The sequence below is a fragment of the Chionomys nivalis genome, chromosome 25 (genome assembly GCF_950005125.1).
Source record: "Chionomys nivalis chromosome 25, mChiNiv1.1, whole genome shotgun sequence".
Lineage (NCBI taxonomy): Eukaryota > Metazoa > Chordata > Mammalia > Rodentia > Cricetidae > Chionomys > Chionomys nivalis.
The window spans coordinates 13,400,972-13,423,244 of NC_080110.1; the positions used below are offsets into that span (position 1 = coordinate 13,400,972).

The window sequence follows — 22,273 nt, forward strand, 5'->3', positions numbered from 1 at the left end:
CTTTCTTTTTTCCAAATCACTGCAGATTTTTGATGGGTTTCTGTGTTTATGGTGACTAAATTCTTTACTGTTTGTTTTCAGTAGAAGAGGGGATGGAGAAGGAATGTCAGGCATTTCCTCTTCCTCTCCAAAATGTCCTTTTAATGAACATTCCTCTTCCCTCCTTAGGAACGAAGTGTTTTAGTTCCCAAGGGCCCTCTGAGAGTCTTCTGTGACAATCCCGTCCCTTTCTTTGTTCCCCAGCCTTTAAAAGGTCATTGATCAGGATGTTTGCTATCTCCACTTCCCTCCCAGCCCTCTCTAGTCTTGACAAAACTTCCAGACCTCTGCAAGGAGTCCCTTGTGTTAAATTGTTGCAGCTAAAACAACTGTTTCAGCTTCTGCTGTTCAGGGAGGCCCTGGATAACATATAGTAAGTCGCCCTGAAGAATGGACGAGATCTAAACGCAAAGATCTCTATGAAAGAATGCTTGCCGCAGCATTGTTTCTGACAGCATCAGCAAGAAAAGAACGTAAAATAGATATCCTTTAAAAGATACTCGCTAGGTGGAGGGATAGTATGTCAGCAGATGGGCTGTTATGTGCTGGTTCTGTGTCTAATCACAACTAAATGCAATGTGATGCGGTTCTCTCTGTGGTCCTGGTAGGGTAGAAAAATCTATGGAACACTGCTATGGCATCTGACTGACAGTGGCCTGCCTGCCTTGAGGACTGGGTTCGACCTCACCCCCAAGGGGGAGAACACTGACAAAGATTCAATGCCGACCGAGTTTTCGATGAGAGTACAATGTTGACGGGTTTTCATAGTAGTGCCATGGTTATGATAGAGAATGGTCTACTCTTTAGAACACAGCATTGTCAGAGTGTGGGTAAAGGGCACAGTGCCACCAACTGTCAGGAGATTTAGGGGGAAAACTCACCAGTGTTGATATAGAGCTACATGACAGTTGTAACAAAATTAAAAATCTACATTGTTATTCCTGCCCTCATTGTCCTCTGTTATTGTTTTTATAGCAACAGTTCCCTAATTTGAAACTGTTTCAAAATAAAGTATAAGGAACAGAATTATATTTTTCGATGTCTCAAGTGAAAATCCTCCAGACATCATATGAAAAGAGTTTGTTTTTAAAAAATGACTTTAATTTTGTAACAGGGAAGGGTGTGTTGATCCAGTCAAAATTCTTTCTCCATGCCTCCCATACTCTAATCTCATTGGTGGAATTTGCCCCAAGTCCATCTAGTTAGCAAGCAAATAATGAGCCTTTGTTTTTTTTTTTTTCTACTTGACTTTCGACTATGTGATTTTAGTCACTGTGTGGCATATGCTTCTACAAGCAGCAGCTTTTGTATTCTATAAAGAAATGGTTTAAAAGGAATAAATGACAGTTAAAAAATAGCAGAAGACACGTGTGTGCCTCCAGAGAACAGATCAGTGCTGTCCCTACCAGAAGCAGACACTGTGCGCCCACTGATGTAGAGTCTCCCAGGAAGAGGGTAAGGTTGTTAGAATCCAGAAGCCTGGAGAAGAGGCCTCGTCTTCCAGGCTCAGGAGCTAGGGGACAGACTGGGGGTATACAGACCTCCAGTAGCAGTGACCAGCTGGCTCTAAAATGCCCAGGATCACTAAGAACTGGGAGTAGGAGGACACTGACAGGAAGAGCACGTCTCCACCTCACTGGCCTGGGTTCCCCATCTCACGGTTTCTCTCTGCAAAGCCTAAGGAGAATCTGCTATCATGGGCTACTGCAGTTTGCTGAAGGGCCAGTCTGCCTCACAGACAGTTCCAAAGATGGATCTGGTTTCGAGGATAGGAACTTTTAAAAAGAGCTTTAGAGCATTGACTTCATTCTAAAATATTTGTACAAATGCTTACTCTCAGTAGTAATATTAGATTTTCTGGAGGCTGGCGAGATGGCTCAGCAGTTAAGAGAAAACCAGAGTTCTTTCCCAGCACCCACATCCTCCCTCCAAGCCCTCCTGTATACCCCTCTTCTTTTACTAATTGTTATCACATGCATAAATTATGTACATATGTATTCCTAAATATTACCTCTCAGTCTATATAGTGTTACTTGTTTGTGTTTGAAGGGATGACCTTCTGGTGCCGCACGCCTAGCTGGTGTGCTCTTTCCGGTCTCAGCATCCTCAGCTGCCAGTGGTCCTTCCTGTGCGCTTGAGGCCTGGTGAACTCTTCCTGTCCACTTTGACGTGTCCATTGGCGTTGCCCTTGTTCAACTCTTGCTTGGGAAGTCATGTCGGTGAGACTCTGTGGGTGTCGCTTCTGACATTCCTAGGAGCCACAGTGTCCCAGCAGACTTCCTCACGTTGATGGGAGGGCAGAACGTGTGTGTATACGAATCTATGGCTATAGTGGGAGAGAGTGCTTTTCCACACTGTGCCTTCTGGGCTCACATACACTCAGGTCGTCAGGCTGGGCGGCAAGTGCCTTCACCTGCTGAGCCACCTTTCTTGCTGGGTGTTTATTTCTGATTATTACGATAAACAGGAAGTATTGCCAAGTTAATTTCACGTTTAGAGATTTGTGTAGCTTTGACTTGCTGCTCATCTGTGCTTCTTAGCCTGCCTTTTTGTATAATTTTCTCACTTTTCTATTGTTTTGTTCATTTAAAAATTTATCTCTAGGTCACTTAATTCCAGCGATTGCCCTTTTGCTGGAAACCACAAACATGCTGTCCTCATCTGTCACTTGTCTTGACTGTCAGAGCTGTGTTGACATTTGGGAAATGATCATTTTGTCTTTATGTTTTGTTTCGATTCTCTTCAGAAATCCCTGAAAGGATTTATATATCTTTAGCTATTTTTTTGTTTTTTCATTTTAAGTTTTATTTTTAATACCAAATTTAAAAATTTTAAATATAGTAATTTAGTTATCAGATGCAGATTGATAACTTAAAACATGTACTCAATCCACACTGTTTCTTTGCTTATTTGAATTACATTCACTAAACATGTTTTTTTTCTTTAATGGCCTTCTGTTCTGTCTAGTTTTCCCGATTGATCTTCTCCAATGCCTTAATTGTTGTACCTTTAAAATGTCCTTTCCGGCTCTTTACCTACCATGGAAACTTGAGGATTATCCTGCTGGTTCCCAGAAAACACCGCGCCGAGCACTACTTGGCCTAGCATTTGGCTTATAAAATAATTTGAGAGTAATTGCCAACTCGAATAGCTTATGTCACTCATCTAGGAATGTAGTATTATAGATGAGTATCTAATAGCCTTCCTGCATCAGATTCAGGAGTATCCTCGTCACATTCCTGTGGTCCCCGTAAAAATAGCCACCGTGTACTACTTAGCATTACCCCCTCACTTACGCATCCGCACAGATTCTCTCATTACACAAAGCAGCCTTAGGGGCGAGGCAGTTTGCCCAGAGTTACACAGCTAGGAGGCGTGGAAGGCAAGCAAGGCCTGGGCTGGACTGCGTCTCTGCTCTGAATCCCTAACTCCCCAGACGGTTAAGACCTCGGCTGCCTGCCTTGTCACTTAGAGTCCTAGTTTTAGCTTCCTTGCTCGCGTTGTTTCACAGAGTATGCTTCTCCACTTAGCTTAGTGAAAAGGGAGGCGTGATGAGTAACTCTGATTATTAAATGTCATCTAACATCAGGCATTTGCTAATGTTGACGAAAGGATGCTCTAAATTGGAAATCTGCAATGGGGGATAATCATTTATAAAGTTTCGAGGTCACGCATAATTAAAATCACTCCTTATTTTAGCAGAGCTGCGAATTCATCCTTAAGATAAAACGAAGACACTTACGTGCCTTGGAATATCAGCCAAAGAAGAATTTGTCTAAAAAATAGAGTCTTCCAGATTTGTGCTTCTAAGAAAAAAACTATATATGTTTGTACAGTTCATTGCATACTGATGTTAATGCTATGTTAATTTTTTACATTTGTGTGTGTGTGTGTGTGTGTGTGTGTGTGTGTTGGAGTGAACACAATCCACTGTGTCCATGCATGGAGGCCAGAGGACAGTTTGGAGTAGTCTATAGGTTCTGTCCCCCAACCAAATGGATCTGGGAATCAAACTCAGCTCATGAGACCTGGCAGCTAACGCCTTACTGAACCATCTTGCTGGTCCCTATTAACAGTATTAGAGATTTTATTTTCTTCTTTACTTTTCTAGCATTTACATCTGCTGTTCTGTCTTAACACTTGGGCATTTAATGTGTTAGGAACATCCCATGCAGAGAAAAACAAGCTCACTGAAACACAATTAAATGACATAAATTTTCTGGGCAGTGGTCATGCAAGCCCTTAATCCCAGTACTCAAGAAACAGAAGCAAACGAATCTGTGAGTTCGAGGCCAGCCTGGTCTACAGCGTGAGCTCCAGGACAGCCAGGGCTACAGAGAAACCCTGTCATCATCATCATCATCATCATCATAATAATAATAATTGCATAAGTTCAAACGTATAAGATTTTGTCTAAAATTTTTTTAAGATTTTTTTTTTTTAATGTGCATGGATGTTTCGTCTGTCTGTATGTTGTATGTGGTACCTGTGGCAGCCAGAAGAGGGCATCAGATCCTCTGGAACTAGAATTATGTTTGGTGATGAGCCACCATGTGGGTGTGGGGAACTGAACCTGGGTCTTCTGGAAGAGCAGCCAATGCTCCCTCCAGTTCCAGTTCAAATGTACTTTTAATTGAACATGTTGACAAGTTTCCCGAATTGTTAGACTGTAAGAATTCCTTTTAATTTTCATTTAAAAGTAAACCACAACCCACTACAATGTATTTAAAACTTCCAGTTTAGAGACCAGCAGTGTTTTCTCAGATAATGCATTGATATTTTTTTTTTTTTTTTTTTTTTTTTTTTGGTTTTTCGAGATAGGGTTTCTCTGTGGCTTTCGAGCCTGTCCTGGAACTAGCTCTTGTAGACCAGGCTGGTCTCGAACTCACAGAGATCCGCCTGCCTCTGCCTCCCGAGTGCTGGGATGCATTGATATATTTAATTCAGTGCCAAGAGCCGTCCTCTCTGATATTAAATGTGACAATTATTCTTACTCGGTTATTAGTCAAAGGAAATGACAGTTGTGGGCTTTACATCCAAACCGCGCACACGTTTGTGAATTTGCTTGTTTGGTTTTAGCTTTTGCATTACCGCCTCTTTGCAGGCAAAGCAGGGTTCTCTTGGCAACGGGGACACTGCCTCTTCCTGTTGTGTGTTCGGTACACTAAGCTCTGGTATCCTATCCTGCTACTGCAACTCAGGCTATGCAAAAGCTCTGGCCTTTCTGTGCAGCTGTTATCACATCATTTTTTTTTCAGCCTTTTAGTTACTCCTCTTTTTAAATATAAGCGGAAATGAATTTTGTAAGAATTTAAGCAACAGTTTTTATTTAAATCGGGTCTTTTTTGTTTATTTGTATAGATGTTTGTTGTTATTTGAGGCAGAGTCTCATTGTGTAGATTTGACTGCCTGGTACTTGCTGCGGTAAAACAGGCAGGCTGGCCTTGAACTCACTGGCATTTGTTTTGTTGTTGTTTTGTTTCTTTTTTGTTTGCTTGTTTTTCTGCCTCTCCTGTGCCCGGCCCAGTAGAATCTGGAGTGCTGGTGGACTAATGCCAACCAGCCTGTGAGAGGAGAAAAGTCAATATATAGCAAATCAAATGTCAATACTCACAAATCAAATAGGCCTCTGGCCTTTGCCCTGTAAACCCAAATGCGTACATTTCTCCTGGGGTAGAAAATACCGTGACTGTTAACCAGAGATGAGTGGGATTCCTGTGGTTGTGCACTTCAAGGCAATGAGCCTGTGGTGTCAGCATCGTGAAGGAAGGTGACTCAGCCTACATCAGGGACTGATCCAGTGGATGGTGTTCATCTCACAAGAGACAAATGAGCCAGACACCAGGTCAGGGGGGTTGGGGACCGGGTTACAGCGGTGAGCGAAAGAGCATGGAATAGCTCATGAGCCAACAGGAAAATGACTCTGGAGAGCCAGCTGGACCACTAACGTTTGTGAGGTGAGAGCAGACACAGTTCTCGTGAGAGGCACCAGAGCTGAGGGCTAAAGTCTTGTTCCTCCACATTGACTGCTGGAGAGTTGGTCTGAGCATCGTGTGGGATCTTAGCAAAGACGCAGTCTCGGGCCTCACCCCAGATTTAACCAAATCAGATCACACCTTTTAATGAGAGCCCCCAAGACTTGTGCACATTAGAGTCCCAGAAGCGCTGGTTACAGTGGAGAGGACTGTGGGGACCAAACATGCATCTCGTCCTTTCCAACGGGGAAATGATCTTCCTGGTAGCTGAATGGCTGTATTAAAGCCAGTTAGGAGCATAAGTCAGTAATCCAGACAAAAATGAAGATAACTAGAATAACTCAGTTTAGTGACAATCAAGAGAATGGGATTCATTTGAGAGATATAAGACACAGTGGATAAGGTTTGGAATGGATTGGAAGAGAGGAGAGTGGTTGCCAAGAATCATTTCTAGATTTCCAGTGTGTAAAATGATAAACTGATTCAGGGAAGCAAGGGATTTTCCAAGTTTTCATTTGGACACCTTAAGTTTGATGTGTCTGAATCATTCAGTATATTAATACATAGCAAGTATACAAGATTACACACAACCTAAAGAAAAGGGTAGTATAGAAATCAGAGTGTGTAAGTGTTCTGCATCTGTGTGGTAATGGAGCAACAAGCTTAGAGAAGATTTCCTGAGAACACAGAGTAAAAAGGGTTCAGTACCACACATGATAGATCCCCAAGGTGACAAATACACAGCTACCCTGATCTGATACGAGTTGTGTACAAGTGTGGCAGTGCTTGTGCCCTCAAAACATGCGTGAGTACTGCGTTAACTAAAACACATGCAGTGCTTTAACACTTGAAGTTGATTGTGGGCCTTGAGATGTTTTAGTAAAACAACTTGATGAAAGTGGATAAACCTGTCAGGGAGGCAGGAAAAGACCAGAGAGAAGTATAGAAACCAGGAACCAGTATCGTGGCAGCCTAGCAGGGAAGAACATTCCAAAAGAATGTTGTCAGTCCACACATCTGAAAAGCCAGGGAAGGAGTCTCTGTCCAACTCCGCAGACATTCCTGGTAGCCGTCCGAAGCGGTGTTTTGGTGACATCATACAGAGAAAAGCAAGTATGAAGAGAGTTGATGGGGAGGCGTGAAAAGAATGAGCTCAGCTGGCGAGCACCACTGTAAACCAAGCCGGGGAAATGTACAAAGGAAGGCTAGTAGTGCGAGTGAAGGATGCTGAGTTTCTGGGAGTCGTTAGAATAATGACGTGCACGGGTGTGAGGTGAGTGGGCAGGGGTGCACAGGCGTCAACCCTGAGAAATTACAATTGTAAGCAGACTTTTCTGTCCTGCCAGCCAGTTCCCAAATAACTACACAGAGACTTATTATTAATTATAAGTGCTCAGCCAATAGGCTTGTTACTAGCTAACTTTTACACTCTAAATTAACCCATATTTCTTATCTACACTCTGCCACGTGGCTCAGTAACTTTTTCCAGTATGACAAGTTCATCTCCTGCCTCCTCTGCATCTCCTCATGACTCCTGAGGCTCCCCCTCTTCCTCACCTCTCTTTCTGTCTGCCAGTCCCACATAACCTCTACCTGTCCAACTCTCGGACAGTCAGCTTCTTTATTAAACCAATTACAGTGACATGTAATCACACAATGTAAAGGAATATTCCACAGACAGCGGAGAACAGAAAAGTTCATCAGAGATGGTGTCTCAGAAGCCACTGGTACTCAAGTCAAAGCTTTAAGAACTAAACCATAACAAAAGGAACAGAGAGAGAGAGAGAGAGAAAGAAAGAGAGAGACAGAGAGAGAGAGAGACCAACAACTGCAAAGACAAGAAGGCCTAACTTCGTCCTGCCTAGCTATTGGCTATTCAGCTCTTTATTAAACCAATCAGAAGGCACCTTGGTAAAGACACACCTTTACAAAGTACAAAAAGATTATTCTACAACAGCTACTATGTCTGGATAACATTAAATTTTACACTAATTACTGTTTTAAGGAGTAATTATGTTTATAGATAGGGTGGTTCAATGCAATGTGACTGCCAATTCCTTCCAAGTAAATTTGTAACTATAAAGCAATTCTAATAATTGGACCAGTAACATTTTTGAAGGAACTTCAAAAGTGAATTTTAAAGTGGATAGGCAAAACTAAAGAGCCCAAACTGCCAGAGTAAGCTTGGAAGACTTGTAGGCTGTCGGTGTGGTGGTGTCGCAAGAAAAGAAGAGCCTGTACTAAGAGCACAGAAGCATCCGGTGTGGACAGCTGCCACATGAAAGAGCGGACTTCACACTTCTATGAAGGTGGACTCATCCCTGGACAGTCTGAAAAGTCAAAAGGAAAATATGTCCTGACTTTTAACCACAAAAACTACCAGGACCAGATAGGTTAAAGACTTATTTAATATGAAAAGCCATACTGACTTAAAAGCTCTAAAAGAAATGAGAAAAGTAGGTTTATATATTCAGGGTAGCAAGGATTTCCTTAAAAGAAAAGCATGGACAAATAATAAAGGAAATGTTTGATAAAATTGGGTACATTAAAAACAAAAACTTGGTACCAGGCATGATGCCCATGCCTGGAATCATAACACAGGCTCATGATAATCATAACAGGAGGATCACAAATTTGAGGCAAGTTTGTTCCTCAGGGAAAAAAAAAAATCTTAAAAACAAAACCAAACAGATAAACACCCTGAAAACAAACACTCAGAGGATAAAAATGAAAACAAACCAGTGTAAGAGTGCATTAGACACAGAACAGAGGACAGGTATCCAGAATATAGAGAGCTCTTAAATTTATATTGGAAAAGATAGATAAACCAATTAAAAACTTGGCAAAGTCGCTCAGCAATAAAACATCTCTTTGCAACAGAGACCATTATAGAAAACCACAGCCAATCAAAAGGCCGAGAACAAGGGACCGACCATGTGATGCCAAGACCTAGCTGATAAATCCACAACACAACTTCTGCCTTAAGGCTGAGGGATCGTAACAGAAGAGGGGGCAGAAAGATTGTAAGAGCCAGAGGAACAGAATATTTGCTGTGAGATTTCCCCTTCTGAAAATGCTAGAGAAACTACATCCATGAAGTCTCACCAATGTGGCTGCCTAAACGTGATCTGCACAGGTCGGCACCAGTAGACACGTGTTGGCAGAGACTGCATGTTTGTTCCCAGCTACCCAGACCATGAGATAATCACATAGAAACTATACTATTTGCAATACTGTTTGGCCAATGGCTTAAGTGTATTCCTGGCTTACTCTTATATCTTAAATTAACCCCCCCCCCCCTTTTTCTTTTGGTTTTTCGAGACAGGGTTTCTCTGTAGCTTTGGAGCCTGTCCTGGAACTAGCTCTTGTAGACCAGGCTAGACTCAAACTCACAGAGATCCGCCTGCCTCTGCCTCCTGAGTGCTGGAATTAAAGGCGTGTGCCACCACCGCCTGGCGAATTAACCCATTTCTATTAATCTGTGTATTGCCATGTGACTGTGGCTTACAGGGTAAAGTTCCATCAGTGTCTGTCTCCGGCAGGGCTACATGGCTTCTCCCTGACTCCGCCTTCTTTTTCCCAGTATTCAGTTTAGCTTTCCCACCTAGCTCTATTCTGCCAAGCCACTGGCCAAAACAGATTTATTCATTAACCAATGAAAGCAACACATAGACAGAAGGACTTCCCACACATGGAAGGGGAAAGCAGACAGGACCTCATTCCTAGATAAAGACTTGTAGGTAACTAAGAAAATAGTCTGCTCTGCAAGGAGCCCCCCATTTGGCTGTCCCAACACCAAGTAGTCAGCCCTGAAATCATACACATTCAAGTAACTTTATACAGCCTGAGCAAGTTTTATTTATATATTTAGGTGTGTGTGTTTAACAAAAATTAAAGACATAGACATAGAAGTATGAATTTGAGAGTAAGGGGAAGGCAAGTACATGGGGAAAGTTAGAGGGAAGAAACAAACAGAATAGGAAAAATGATGTAATTATATTTTCATTTCAAAAAACACAAAAATTTTTTAAAACTTGATAAAAGATTAAATTGACAGGTTTATAGAATTTACTGACATATACATTAAATATGCTCAACTGACCAGTAACCCAGGAAATTCATAGTGATATTATAGCTATGACAAGGTTTCCCGTCCATATTAGGCAGGATTTTATCTGTGGAATAATTGTCTTTTAGATGCAAGACTGGAAGAGCCAGCTGATACTAACATGTTCAACAGCACTTGCTGTAACCGATGGCTGTTCCGCTGTAGAGATATCTGCTGCACACAGGAGACCTTTACAGGAATGCCTAGCCTAGCATTTGTTGTTGGTTAACAGTTATCAGAAGGGAACCACTATGGGCTTCCCATAGTCACTAGGATACTGTTGGGCAGGCAGTGATAAGGAGAATGGCCCCCACAGGCTCATGTGTTTGAAACTTGGTCCCCAGTTGGTAGAACTGTTTGGGAAGAATCAGGAGGTGTGGCTTTGTTGGAGGAGGCGTGTCAGTGGGGACAGGCGTTGAGATTTCCAAAGATTCATGCCATTCGTGGTGTGCCCTCTGCCTTTGCTTGTGGATCCCGTTTGTAGTTTGAGCTGTGCGTTCTCAGCTGCTACTTCCACACCTTGCCCGCCTGCCTGCTGTGATGCTTCCTGCCATGACAGTAATGAACCCTTGACCCTCTGGAGCTGTAAGCCCCCCAAACACCCTTCTGTAAGTTGCCTTGGTCATTTTGTCACATCAATAAAAATGTAAGACAGACAGTGACAGAGTCGTATTTGTCGCTGTAGACGGTCTAACGTGATAAAATGAAACTGAGCCAGCTATGACTTTCCAAGCCTCTGCCTCCAACCCCTGCCCTACCACCACTACCATGTTTTTCTGGCAGGAAGCTTAATTGGTGTCGCATCTGCCCGGAATATTGAGAAAGCATGCATCTGCCCCATTGAATTGGCAGGAAACATTGGTGCCGCGTTTGCCCAGAACATTGAGAAAGCCTATATCTGCGGCTCTTGAAGTTCACAATTAGTTCAGAAGAGAGAGAGCACTGATTCTGTTTCACTCGCCGCCTCTTTCCTGATCCCCAGATGTTGTAGTCGGTGCTTACATCATTAATTAATGGTTGTCTGCTGCAGTGCGGGTTTCCAGGGCAGGGCGGTAGAAAACAGATCTTCCATTAAGGACCTGGTAATAGAGCCTGCGTTTTCTTAATCATACAGTGATAAGTGAAAGTACAGGGGCATCTTTATACAAATCTCATTTGTACTTTATGCTACCCATTCATGCCTTCAAAGTAGATCAGTTTCCATAGAAATGAAAATAATGAGAAACACTGGTAATGCCGACTTTGTGTCCTCAGCTGTGTCCGGAGGACCGAAGCTGTTCAGATATCCCAGCTGATAGCTCCGTAAGGGATGTGCTTTTCAAATCCTCTGTAAAACTTTATGTGTTTTGTGTTTTTCTGTTTTTGTATATGTGTTTATTTGGCTGGCTGGCTGGCAGGCTGATTGGTTGATTTTGTTGGTCTATTTTATTAGTTAACTTGTTTTGTGTTTGCAACAAAATGCCTAGCAAAAGCAACTTAAGGAAACAGGAGTTTGTTTTGACTTTGACTGTGAGAGTACAATCTATCCTGATAGAGCAGTCATGGTGGAAGGTGTGTACGGGTGCTGGTCACGTGGCGTGGACTATTGAGAGCACGTATCAACAACCTCTGTAGTTGAGTGCTGATTAAGAAGAGAGAGCTCCGAAGCAGTAAACACTGGACACGGATCAACTCACTTCCTCCTTCCCATTCAGCCTAGGACTCCCAGCCTAGGGAATGCTGTCCCCCACAGTGGATGGAGCTTCTCATCTCAAGACAATCCCTTACAGCTTTGGCTAGATGATTTGTTTGGGGTAGGGGGGGCACAATACTTTCTAACCTTAGTAAACTTAGTTTTGGAGGGGAAAATTCACATAACATTTTTTTTTAATTTTCATCCTAGAAATACACTGAAATTGATCAGACTTGGTCAGATGGGTCATTTTTATAAAGTTATATAGTATACTGTATAGATATAAAACATAAATCGTGAAAATTTTAGTTCGAATTTTCTGTGGTAGGCCTGTGACAGATTCATCAGTAGGATTGCTCTTTCTCTTGCTTTCCGTCCTCTCTTGTCAGCATGGCTTTGATCTTAGGAAAAGAATTAACCAGGGAACAATAGTCACTCACCTTTAAAGGACAGTCATCCTGCCTTCGCCGTCAGTGCTCTCAGAGGATCTGGGTGGCAGGCTGAGCTCTTTGTCCTGATGGCAAGCTCTGCATGGGTGACTCCCACTTCTGGCCACCAGGCTCCCTGCCTTTTCGTTGCTGGTCCCCTATGTGTCTGTCTCTGTCTTTGGACAGCTTATAATGTTTGGTCCCTTTGCATCCACGCTCTTGACCCTTTGTCCTGCTGTTGTGCTCACCCACAAAAACTCCGTCTGGATTCATTGTTTCCCTGCCCAAAGCGTCTGAATTTGCTTGACTAGATAGCGGGTTGGCTGGGCTCACTTCAGATTGCTTCCTCAGAGCCCCAGGGGAAGTCGGCTAATGCCTACTTGCCCATTTTAATGAATTGGCGCACCCGTACCAGCCTGTTATCCCTGATTTCCTTATGCTTAATAGTTCCCATCAAGGCAGGGGAGATGACTCTCTAGTTAAAACATTTGCTGTGGAAGCCAGGAGAAGAGAGTTTGGATCCCCAGAACCCACATGCATGCTAGGTGGGTGTGATGGCCCACACCTGCAGTTCCATCACTTAGAACACAGACAGGTAATCCCAGAACAAGCTGGCGGGTCAGAACTGCCGTAACAACAAAATCTGGGTTCAAATGAGAGTTCCCACTACAGAGTGTAAGGCGAACACTGATGAGGTGGACTCCTGATGCCCACTTAAGTCAGTTAAAATGAATATGTATTTTGGGGCTAGAGAGATGGCTGAGTTAGAAATGCTTCCTGCTCATGCAGAGGGCCCAGATTCACCACCATTTACAGTTCCAGTTCTGAGGGATCCAAAGTCATCTTCTGGCCTCCATAGGCTTCTGCACAAGAAAACACACATACATGTAAATAAAATATAAATTGAATATTTTTAAATTTTTATCTTCTATTGTAAATGGTAATACGTTATCCGTAAAAGTGAGCCATGACATTTAGAGAACTGGACACTTGTCTATAGAATGTGACTTTCAAAATTGTTTATCTCAAGCAGCTTTATTCTTTTACTCTATTTTGGTTTTTCAAGGCAGGGTTTCTCTGTGTATCTCTAGCTGTCCTGAAACTCACTCTATAGACTAGGCTGCCCTCAAACTCACGGAATTAAAGGTGTGCACCACCGAAAATGGGACTTTTTAAGCTAAGAAAGGATCTTGTGCTCCTCCAGTATGCTCTGGCCTTGCCTAGGGTGCGGTGGTTCCCTAGCTGGTTTTTACAGTGATGAGAGATGTCACCAAAGGAGAACTTAGAGTGGAGGCTGCCCTGGTGTCTTCGGTAAAGGGCTTCCCTGGAGAGTTGTAGACTTCACCAAGGAAGTACCGTGTGAGACACGCTCCCTTGCTGCAGCCCCGTGTCCACTGCAGAAAGGTCTGGTTTGCTGGGTAGCGAAGGCATCTCTGTCCCCACTGTTGGCATGTCAGCTTTAGAGGAGCTGCAGGGTGCCGGCCTCCTGTGAGCCTTCTACTGCTGTCGCTGTTTTTCTCAGACCTAAGGACCCGTCTCCTATGTTTTCTGCTTTCTTAGCTCCAGCTGTGTCTCTAGTTGTCCTGCAACAACAGAGTCCTCAAGAGCGAGCATCCTGTCCTGTGTATGTTTGGTACTGGCAGGTGCTTCACATTACACCAGACATTAGCAGGGATGTTTGGGAAGACAGCATCTTAAACGTGGTTTCTCTCCAATTTTATGATAAAGGAATTTATTCTTAATTTATGATGTGTGCATCTCATTTTTCTCCTCTGCCCACAGGAAGCAAAGACAGGATTGGTTGGTAGGGGCAAATCAGCTAATATGTTGTATGTTCTAGTTCCTTTGATGGAACAGCAGACATCAGTTGGCTGATGTTTGCCGTGAGGATTGGCTCTTTTTTCCTTCCGGCCTGTATGCTTCCATTTCTTATCATGCCCATATGTTCTGTGATGGTAATCTGTCTGTTTTCTTTCTCCAAACAAGAAAGTTACTATTAAGACTCTATTAGAGTTCCTTTATTGCTTTGACTTCCTATGTTCCTAAGTCATTTACCCCTGTTTTAGTTCATTGATTGAACTGCTATAGTAATTAAGTTGGGACCTTAATGTACACAGAGCCCTCGGCCTCACCTTAGTGGATAGTAATAGTGGATTTTTTTAAATTTACTTTCGTTATTTTTTGACAAACAGTGAATTGTTGTATTTATATGAAAAGGAAATGTGAATGTTACACCTTCCTAAAAATAATGGTCAAGAGTACCATGGAGAGCAGTGGCCTTGCCCCAAAGTTTTGCATGTGGAGAGCTTCAGCATTTTTCGACTTAACTTTGGTTTGTTCCTACATGTATGGCCTTGGGCAGGCTGTTGAGCTGCTCAGTGTCTGTTTCCTTTTCTGAAAACCAAGAGCATCCTTTGAAAGTGAAGGAACTCAGCCTTGCTAGAACACCAGGGGAGGCTGTGGAAGCCAGGAGAGTCTACCCGTGGGGCCACTGAGAAACTGAAATAAGCTCACATGTGGGAAGCTTGCAGTGGGCGCCACACGTCACCTTGCCAACAGAAACACCTGGAGAAACCTCTGCCAGGAGCCCCCGGCCCCTAGCAACAACCAAGAATTTAAGAGTAGAAAAATAAACAAGCAAAAACTCTGAGGCATGTATTTTATTTGGGTTGTATTTTCATAATAACTTTAATCAGGAAATTTATACGCTATAAAATTGACTCTTTGGACATGTGCACGTCACTAGTATTTAACAAAGTTAGTAAAATAGTTTATACTACTATGACTAATGTATTTTTCTGTGTGTGGGCATTCTGCAAGAATGTGCACCGCCTGCATGCAGTCTCCACAGCGACAGGCGTTACCAGTGGTTGTGAGCCACCACGTGGGTGCTAGGAATTGAACTCTGGGCCCTCTCAGTCAGCTCTTAACTGCTGAGCTGTCTCTTGAGCCCCTACTATGACTAATTTTAGGGGATTTTGTCACTGCTGAGGGACTTTAAGACCATTTTTGTCGCCGGGCGATGGTGGCGCACGCCTTTAATCCCAGCACTCGGGAGGCAGAGGCAGGCGGATCTCTGTGAGTTCGAGGTCAGCCTGGTCTACAGAGCTAGTTCCAGGACAGGAACCAAAGCCACAGAGAAACCCTGTCTCGAAAAAAACCAAAAAAAAAAAAAAAAAAAAAGACCATTTTTGTCACTACTATGCACGTTGCCACTGTCATCTTATTCCCCTGGCAACCCCTGATTTTATTCTCCCATTTTGACTGTTTTATAGAAATAGTATTACAACATAATAGCTTTTGGTGTCTAGCTTCTTTAAAGTAACCCAAGGCTTCAAAGCTTCATCTGACTTATGAAATTAAGCTTCATCTGACTTATGAAATTATTCAATAGCAATGAATATGGCCAAGTACAATTGCCATGTGTGAGTGTAACAGGTTGGACACTCCTGGGTCCATCGAGGTCCAAGTTTCGTCCTATTTCCTTCTAAAAGTTTTATAGTCTTAGTTCTTCTATTTAAATCTCTGACCTTTGTTGGGTTAATATTGTTAATATGGTGTGAAGTCAAGATACAAATTTATTTTGTTAAGTGTATCTAGTTTTCCCAGCATCTTTTGTTAAAAAGATAATGTTTTTTTTTCCCAAAGTAAATTTTCTTGGCAGTTGTCTGAAATCAGTTGACCATATGTTAATATATGGGTTTATTTCTGACCTGTCAAATCTGTCATGTTGGTCTATAAGCCTTTTGAGGGGGCTAGGGATTAAGCATAGTGCGAGACACACACCAGACATGGACCTTAGCACTGAGACACAGACTCAGTTTCACGCCGTATTAGGTCCTGGAACTTGCTGGTAACTTTTGCAGTTTGGAGCATGCTGTCTGTTTTTTCTCTCATGTTATTTTAGCTGTGTGGTTCTTTGCACTTCATTGTGAAATTTTAGGGCCAGCTTAAGCTTTCTGTAAAAGAAAGTGACTGGAAGTTTGATAAGATTGCTCTGGGTGCCTTTGTCAGTGTTGGGGGGGGTCACTGTCATCTTTTTTATGACAGAGTCTCGATATATAAGATAGTCTAGGCTATAGTGGAACTCCTCATCCTCCTGCCTCAACCTTCCAGGTGCTAGGATTACGGGCATTTGCTGTCTTAACAGTGTTGGTTCTCAGATCTGTGAGCATAGGATAGGAGGTGTCTTTCCATTTGATTGGAGATTTAGTTCCACTTAATGGTGCCATACCGTTCCCAGTGTACAAGTGTGACACTTAGTTTGTAAAATTTATTCCTAAATAGTTTAATTTTTAATGCTATTCTAAGTGGAATTATTCTTAAATTTATATTCTAGCAGTTTGCTGTTACTGAATTGGAGGATTTTTTTTTCTTTTTGTTTTTGGTTTTGTTTTGATTTTTTTGTTTGTTTGGGATTTTTTGTTGTTGTTGTTTTTAGAGACAGGGCTTCTCTCTGTTGCCCTGGCTATGCTGGAACTCTTTCTGTAGACCAGGCTGGCCTGGAACAGAGATCCACATGACTGCCTGGCAAGTGCTGGGATTAAAGACGTGTGCCACCACCACCGGACTAACTGGAGGATTTGATTTGTAGTGAAATATATGTAACAAATAAGATACTTTTTAAAATCACTTTTAAGCGTGCAATCTACTAGCTGGTTTACCAGAAAACTCACAATGTTCTCTTACCACTGTTTATTTCCACAACCTTTGGCATTCCAAATAGAAACTGTTTTACCCAGTAAGCAACGTTTCATTACCCTTCCTCCCAGATGCTAGTAACTTTCATCCCTGACTCCCCTCTTTGAAATAAGACGTGAAAGTGGACCATCGCACATCTACTTCAGGCCGCATAGTGTTTTCAAGATTTTTCCCATGTTGGCATTATCAGAATTCCATTTTGTAGCCAAATACAATGTCATTCGCGATTTATACCACGTTTTGTCTGCACATTTTTCTGCTAATAGGTCAGGTTCTTTTTTAAGCTATTGTGAGACGGGCTGCCAAGGATATTGGTACTTCCATATTGGCCCTTCGCATCGGCTCTCGGTTCCTTTGGCTGTATACTAAGGAGTGGTATTGCTGAATCGCATGGCAATTCTGTGATCAATTTTTTGAGGAATTGCCAAACTTCCCATAGCGGCTTCAGCATTTCCTGCTTTAAGCAGTGAAACGGGGCGACTTCAATTTTGTTCATCTTCACCAGCGCTTGTTACTTTCCTTTCCTGGAGACTCACAGTCATCTTAATGGAGGCAGGTGTTTATTTGAAATTGAAAATAAACTTCATTCAGCAATCTTTTTAAATGCTAAATCTCCTCACCAGGCAGACATATAAGAAGTCTTTCACAGAGGATGAAGAAACATTGTAAATTTTCTCTGCTTACTGTTAGCTTTGTTTCTTCATTGTAATTGTTATTTCTGTACTTCGTTATGTAAAGAAGATAAATGATTCGCTGTAACCTGGAAGTGTTAGATATATATTTATTTATGCATTTGTGTGTGGGTACTATTTAAGTTTGGAAACTCTAATTGCTCCTGCCTTTTCCATGGCATTAAAGACAACAGATTCTGCTAGCCGAGCTGTACCAGAGAAGGGTGAAGACATTTGTGGGTATTTCCTGAACCCTTCCTTAATACCAGAGCGCTCAGCAACCACTGTGAAAAAGAAAGCAGAAGACTTAAGTGACCTCCCCTTGGAGAGCCAAAGAAGCGTGCCGCTCGCTGTGACTGACGCTCTAGAGCACATCATGGAACAGCTCAACGTCTTGACACAGGTAGGTTGACCTTCTGCCTCGGGGTAGGATATCTAGAGCAGGCCCGGGGGTAGCAGCAGGTGAGGCTAACGGTGCAGGGGGAGTTTTGACTGGCAAGGTAAACTCAAGTAGTCGTTAGCTAGACACTCCGAGCTAAGCTAGTCTGAGCAAGCTTATAAAGTATCACAGAAACACCCCTCTCTCCCTCTGTCCCTCTCTCCCTCTGTCCCCCCCCCCCCCCGTGTGTGTACAGACCCTGTGCTCTCTGTGGCATCCTGTGGCATCAGTGCAAATATCAGTGGTACTCTGCTATGAATGTTATTTGGGTTTAAGCAGTAATATTTTATCCTTTGAATTTGTATAATATTTATATTGGTCACGTATAAAGAAATATTTAATAGCATAGAAAAATTTATTGTAAGTAAACACTCCTTTGTAGTACAAAATACTGCCGAAGTTTCTGGTTTTTCACTGACAATCCTCTGCCTGCCGAGTGTGCAATGTCTCTCTCCAGAGTTTCTTCCCGATGGCTTGTGTGCCCATTTTAGAATCTTAGCCAGTCTCTCGAGGCCATTTAGCACAACATAGAAGTGCGATGGACCTTAAATACTGTTCTAAAAAATCTTCCAGCTCTCAAGAGGTATAGACCTAACATAAGGGAAGTCTTGTGTTGAAAAGGAAACAATGGTTTCCCCAGACTGCTGATGGTGTCCTTTGGAGACATCTTTTGTTCTCCTTGTGTGTGCATGTAATCTTTGCTGTGCACAGTGCACACACTGCCTCTCGCGTTACACAGAGCAAGGGGTAAATGCATGAGAGAGAGAGCAGCAACAGTTTCTTGCCCAGAATAAATATTTCAGTCTCAAACACCTCCTGCCTAGAAATCACCTCAGTTCTCAACACTGGCCGTGCATCTACCATTGAGCCGCTAGAAATCATGCAATGTCCACAGGACGCTGTTTCCCTTATCTGTCTCAGGTAAACCATCAGGCACTGAAGAAGACTCAGTGGTCCTGCCAGTGTTTAGAACCAGTGACTAAGGACCTACACATTCCCTCTCCAGGCCTTTGAAGTTAGGCAGCGTGTCTGTGGGTGTGGAATTCTGACATACTGTGAGAAAGAGCCCTGTGAGACTCTGAAGTCACATTTGCTCACTAAAAGTCCCATGAAGCACACCCATTTTCCCTTTGAAATCTTGTGCCGCAGGTGACCCTTCCTTGTGTTTACCAAATGTTTTTTCCTTTAAAATCTGCTGATCTCTCGGGCACCACATTCAGTTTCAGTGGACAGTGGACACTTTTTTTCCCTAACGGTCACCTGTCTGTCGGGTCCTCCTTAGTTGTTTGGGTTGGTTTGGGGGGATTTGTTGGTTGGTTGGTTGGTTTTGTTTTAACTTCTTCAATACTTGAGAATGCTTTGCTCTGCAGGTGGGCACAATAGCACACTAAGTTGGAAGCCCATTTTTTAGTCAGTTTGGGAGCAGGTGATTGATATTCAAGTCCAAAGACCGGCTGCTGTAGAGTTAAGCCCATCGCTCTAAACACCAGGTTGCCCAACACCAATGCCTTCTCAATGTTTTTTTCCCCCCTCAGACTGTTTCAATTCTGGAGCAGCGACTAACTTTGACAGAAGATAAGCTGACGGGCTGCCTTGAGAATCAGCAAAAGCTTTTCAATGTCATCCAGCAGAGAACTTGACTGAGAAAGTGTGTGAGCACAAGCCAATAAAGGAAGACCTATTCAGATGCTCAGGCAGGTGTAGCCAAGGCAGTCCACCCCCACCATGCACTCATTACCACAGCTTCTTTGGAGGGCGAGCAACAGAACAAAAGGTTGAAGTCATTTTTTAAGAACTAACTTAAACACATAAATCAGTGTCAAGGATCAATTTAAGCTCCTCCCAGTTATAATTGCAGTAATGAAATTATAAGCATTTAAATCCCCCCTCCCCATATTATTTGAAATGTCAGTTTTTATCCAAAGTGCAAATTCCCACCGGGAAAGTAACCAGACCTCTAGATTCCATTGTTAAATCATTTCAATTGACCATGTTCAGGCAGTCCCTGAAGGTAATTCATGTATTTCTTAGATGAACACACCCTTGATGCGAAATAATTCACTTCCTTCCAGGTAGCATCTCAGAAAATACTACCTCATGTTTCGTTCAGGTCAGAAAAACTACCCCCTTATTATCAATGCCCTGGAAAGAGGCTCCCGGAGAATTTTCCACAGCGAGAATAGGCTTAATTAGCAACAGCAGCAGAACGAGAGTTCTCCTTGTTTGCCGGCATCTAGAACCCACACGGCCTGAGTTACAAGTGCGGCCTGAGCAAACACACTGCGTTGTACTGAGCTCTGTGTTCAGAGTTCACAGAGATTATGTTTGTATGATTTCAGTGTGCCCAAAAGCCAGAACGATGAAAATGTATACTCATGTAGATACAAATGAATCACGTGTGTTATCACTTAGGGCGATGCCGGTGGCTGAATCGGCATATTTTTATTTAGAAAAAAATCTGCATCTTCTATTTTATCTTAATGAATTGTGATTTGAAATGAAAGGGAGGCAGGCATTCCAAACGACCTTGGTCACAAGTGAAGCATATTTATCTTCAAATGGAAATCAAAGTCGAAAAGAGGTGAATCCAAGGCAGCTTTGGGCCTGGAGAACAAAGGCCACATGCCTCTGAGGGGGCCAAAGGCTCTCTACGGCCTGCAAATGAAGAGAAAATGAAGGCCTGGCAGGGTGGGAACTGAGAATTCTCTCCACTAGTTCCAGCTGTGTACCTGGGCTTATCTTCTGTCGCTGCGTGTTGTAAATGCCTTTTCTGTCCTGTGAGTGTGACTGTCTAGACATTTTTACAAGCTCACAAAACTAAGAGGCCCTGGACTTTTATACCTTCATTGAGAAGACTACATAAAAAATGAAATGTAATACCAACTTTTGTTTACTCTTTTTTATGCTTCAAACAATAAAGACAGTTCTCTTTTAAAAAAAATAATGATTTTTTTTAATGTTGATAACCTAGAAATGTTATCACTGCCCTCCTCTAGACTGCACTCCTCTGAGTGGCAGTCTCCTGGAGAGCTCCCAGCAGCCCCGTCCCCAGCCTTATCTCTAGAGCTGGTGACTCAGGAGCCCCACAAGGGGCCCTGAGGCCTGGGTTGCTAACAAGCTGAGGTGGTCTGGGTATTCATGGCCCGAGGCCCCTATTTAGGGATCCAGCTTCTGCGGCTTCTGACCACCTGGGATGGCCGCTTAATTTGCCCATCATTACAGACCTTGATGAAAGGTATGATAAGTACAAAAATACCCTGAAGTCTTTCCTCCGGGTGTCATTTTATGACCCCCACCCTTTTGTCTTTACTCTCGAGGAATCTCCTTGGCCTTCAGCAGCCCGCAGCACACTCTCCTTAGAGTGCTCCCAGGCTTGGTTGAACAGTTTTTGTTTGTTTGTTTAAGGAGAAAGCGAAGGTGTCAAACAAAGTGCGAAGTTTGGGTTTTGTTTTGCTTTGTTTGCTTTGATATCCCAAGGACTCAAGATCTCTCACCTAAGATTTAGGTTCTTGCGGTGGGTTGTCGGGTTATCGGGTGGTCGGGTGGTCGGGTGGTCTGCCCAGGAGCCATTGCATGGACAGAGGAGGAAGAAACCCTCGAGGTGTGAGGTTTTCATACCTCACAAAATGCTTGCCAGTCACAGGCTCACTACAATCTGGGCTTTGTTCTCCGTTCCAGAGTTCTATCAGGGAACGGCAGGAATTCTTCCTGCCTGGAAGACAGGTCAGGCAGGAGAGCTAGGCAAGTCAGATAACAGTAAGTGTCCCAGAGAATGCCCTAGCTCAAAGTTTGGAGAACTCCCTCAAGGCAGACAATTCCAATCAAGGGAGGCCAGAGGCCCTGCCGCCAGAGGGAGGGTTGATGGGTTGATGAAGGTGACCCAGAGGGAGGAACTAATAGGGTTGGGGTCGGGCAGACAAAGTGCAATCAAGATTGGAACCTACTGTTTGTAAGATGGGACCCTGCTCTGTTGCCATTGCTTTTTAGACAGTCTCTGTCAGCTGGCCTCCTGCCTCAGCCTGGTTACCGCTCATGCCTGCATGAGACTTGTGCCCACTCTTTTTCAGAACCACTCTAGCCCACAGTGCAAGGGTGAGAAGGGGCAACGGGAGGGAGACCAGCGGTGGGTCCCCTGAAGTGACCTAGGCAAGAGATGGCGGTGGCTTGGCTTATTCAGGAGGTGGGAGGCGGTGGGAAGCCATTGAGTGTTCTGTGTCCTCTCAAAAGACTTGCTGAAGGG

At 43.2% G+C, this 22,273-nt stretch overlaps 1 protein-coding gene across 1 annotated transcript in view; it reads left to right on the top strand.

Annotated features, from left to right (window-relative positions):
• Poc1b (POC1 centriolar protein B) overlaps positions 1-20,940 on the top strand; it is an 82,812-nt gene extending 61,872 nt beyond the window's left edge. The window contains exons 11-12 of the mRNA XM_057757708.1: positions 17,782-17,997; positions 19,569-20,940. Of these exons, the coding sequence (XP_057613691.1) occupies positions 17,782-17,997; positions 19,569-19,673 (321 nt within the window). The 3' untranslated portion in view covers positions 19,674-20,940. The remainder of the gene's footprint in view (positions 1-17,781; positions 17,998-19,568) is intronic.
• The last annotated feature ends 1,333 nt before the right edge of the window (positions 20,941-22,273 follow it).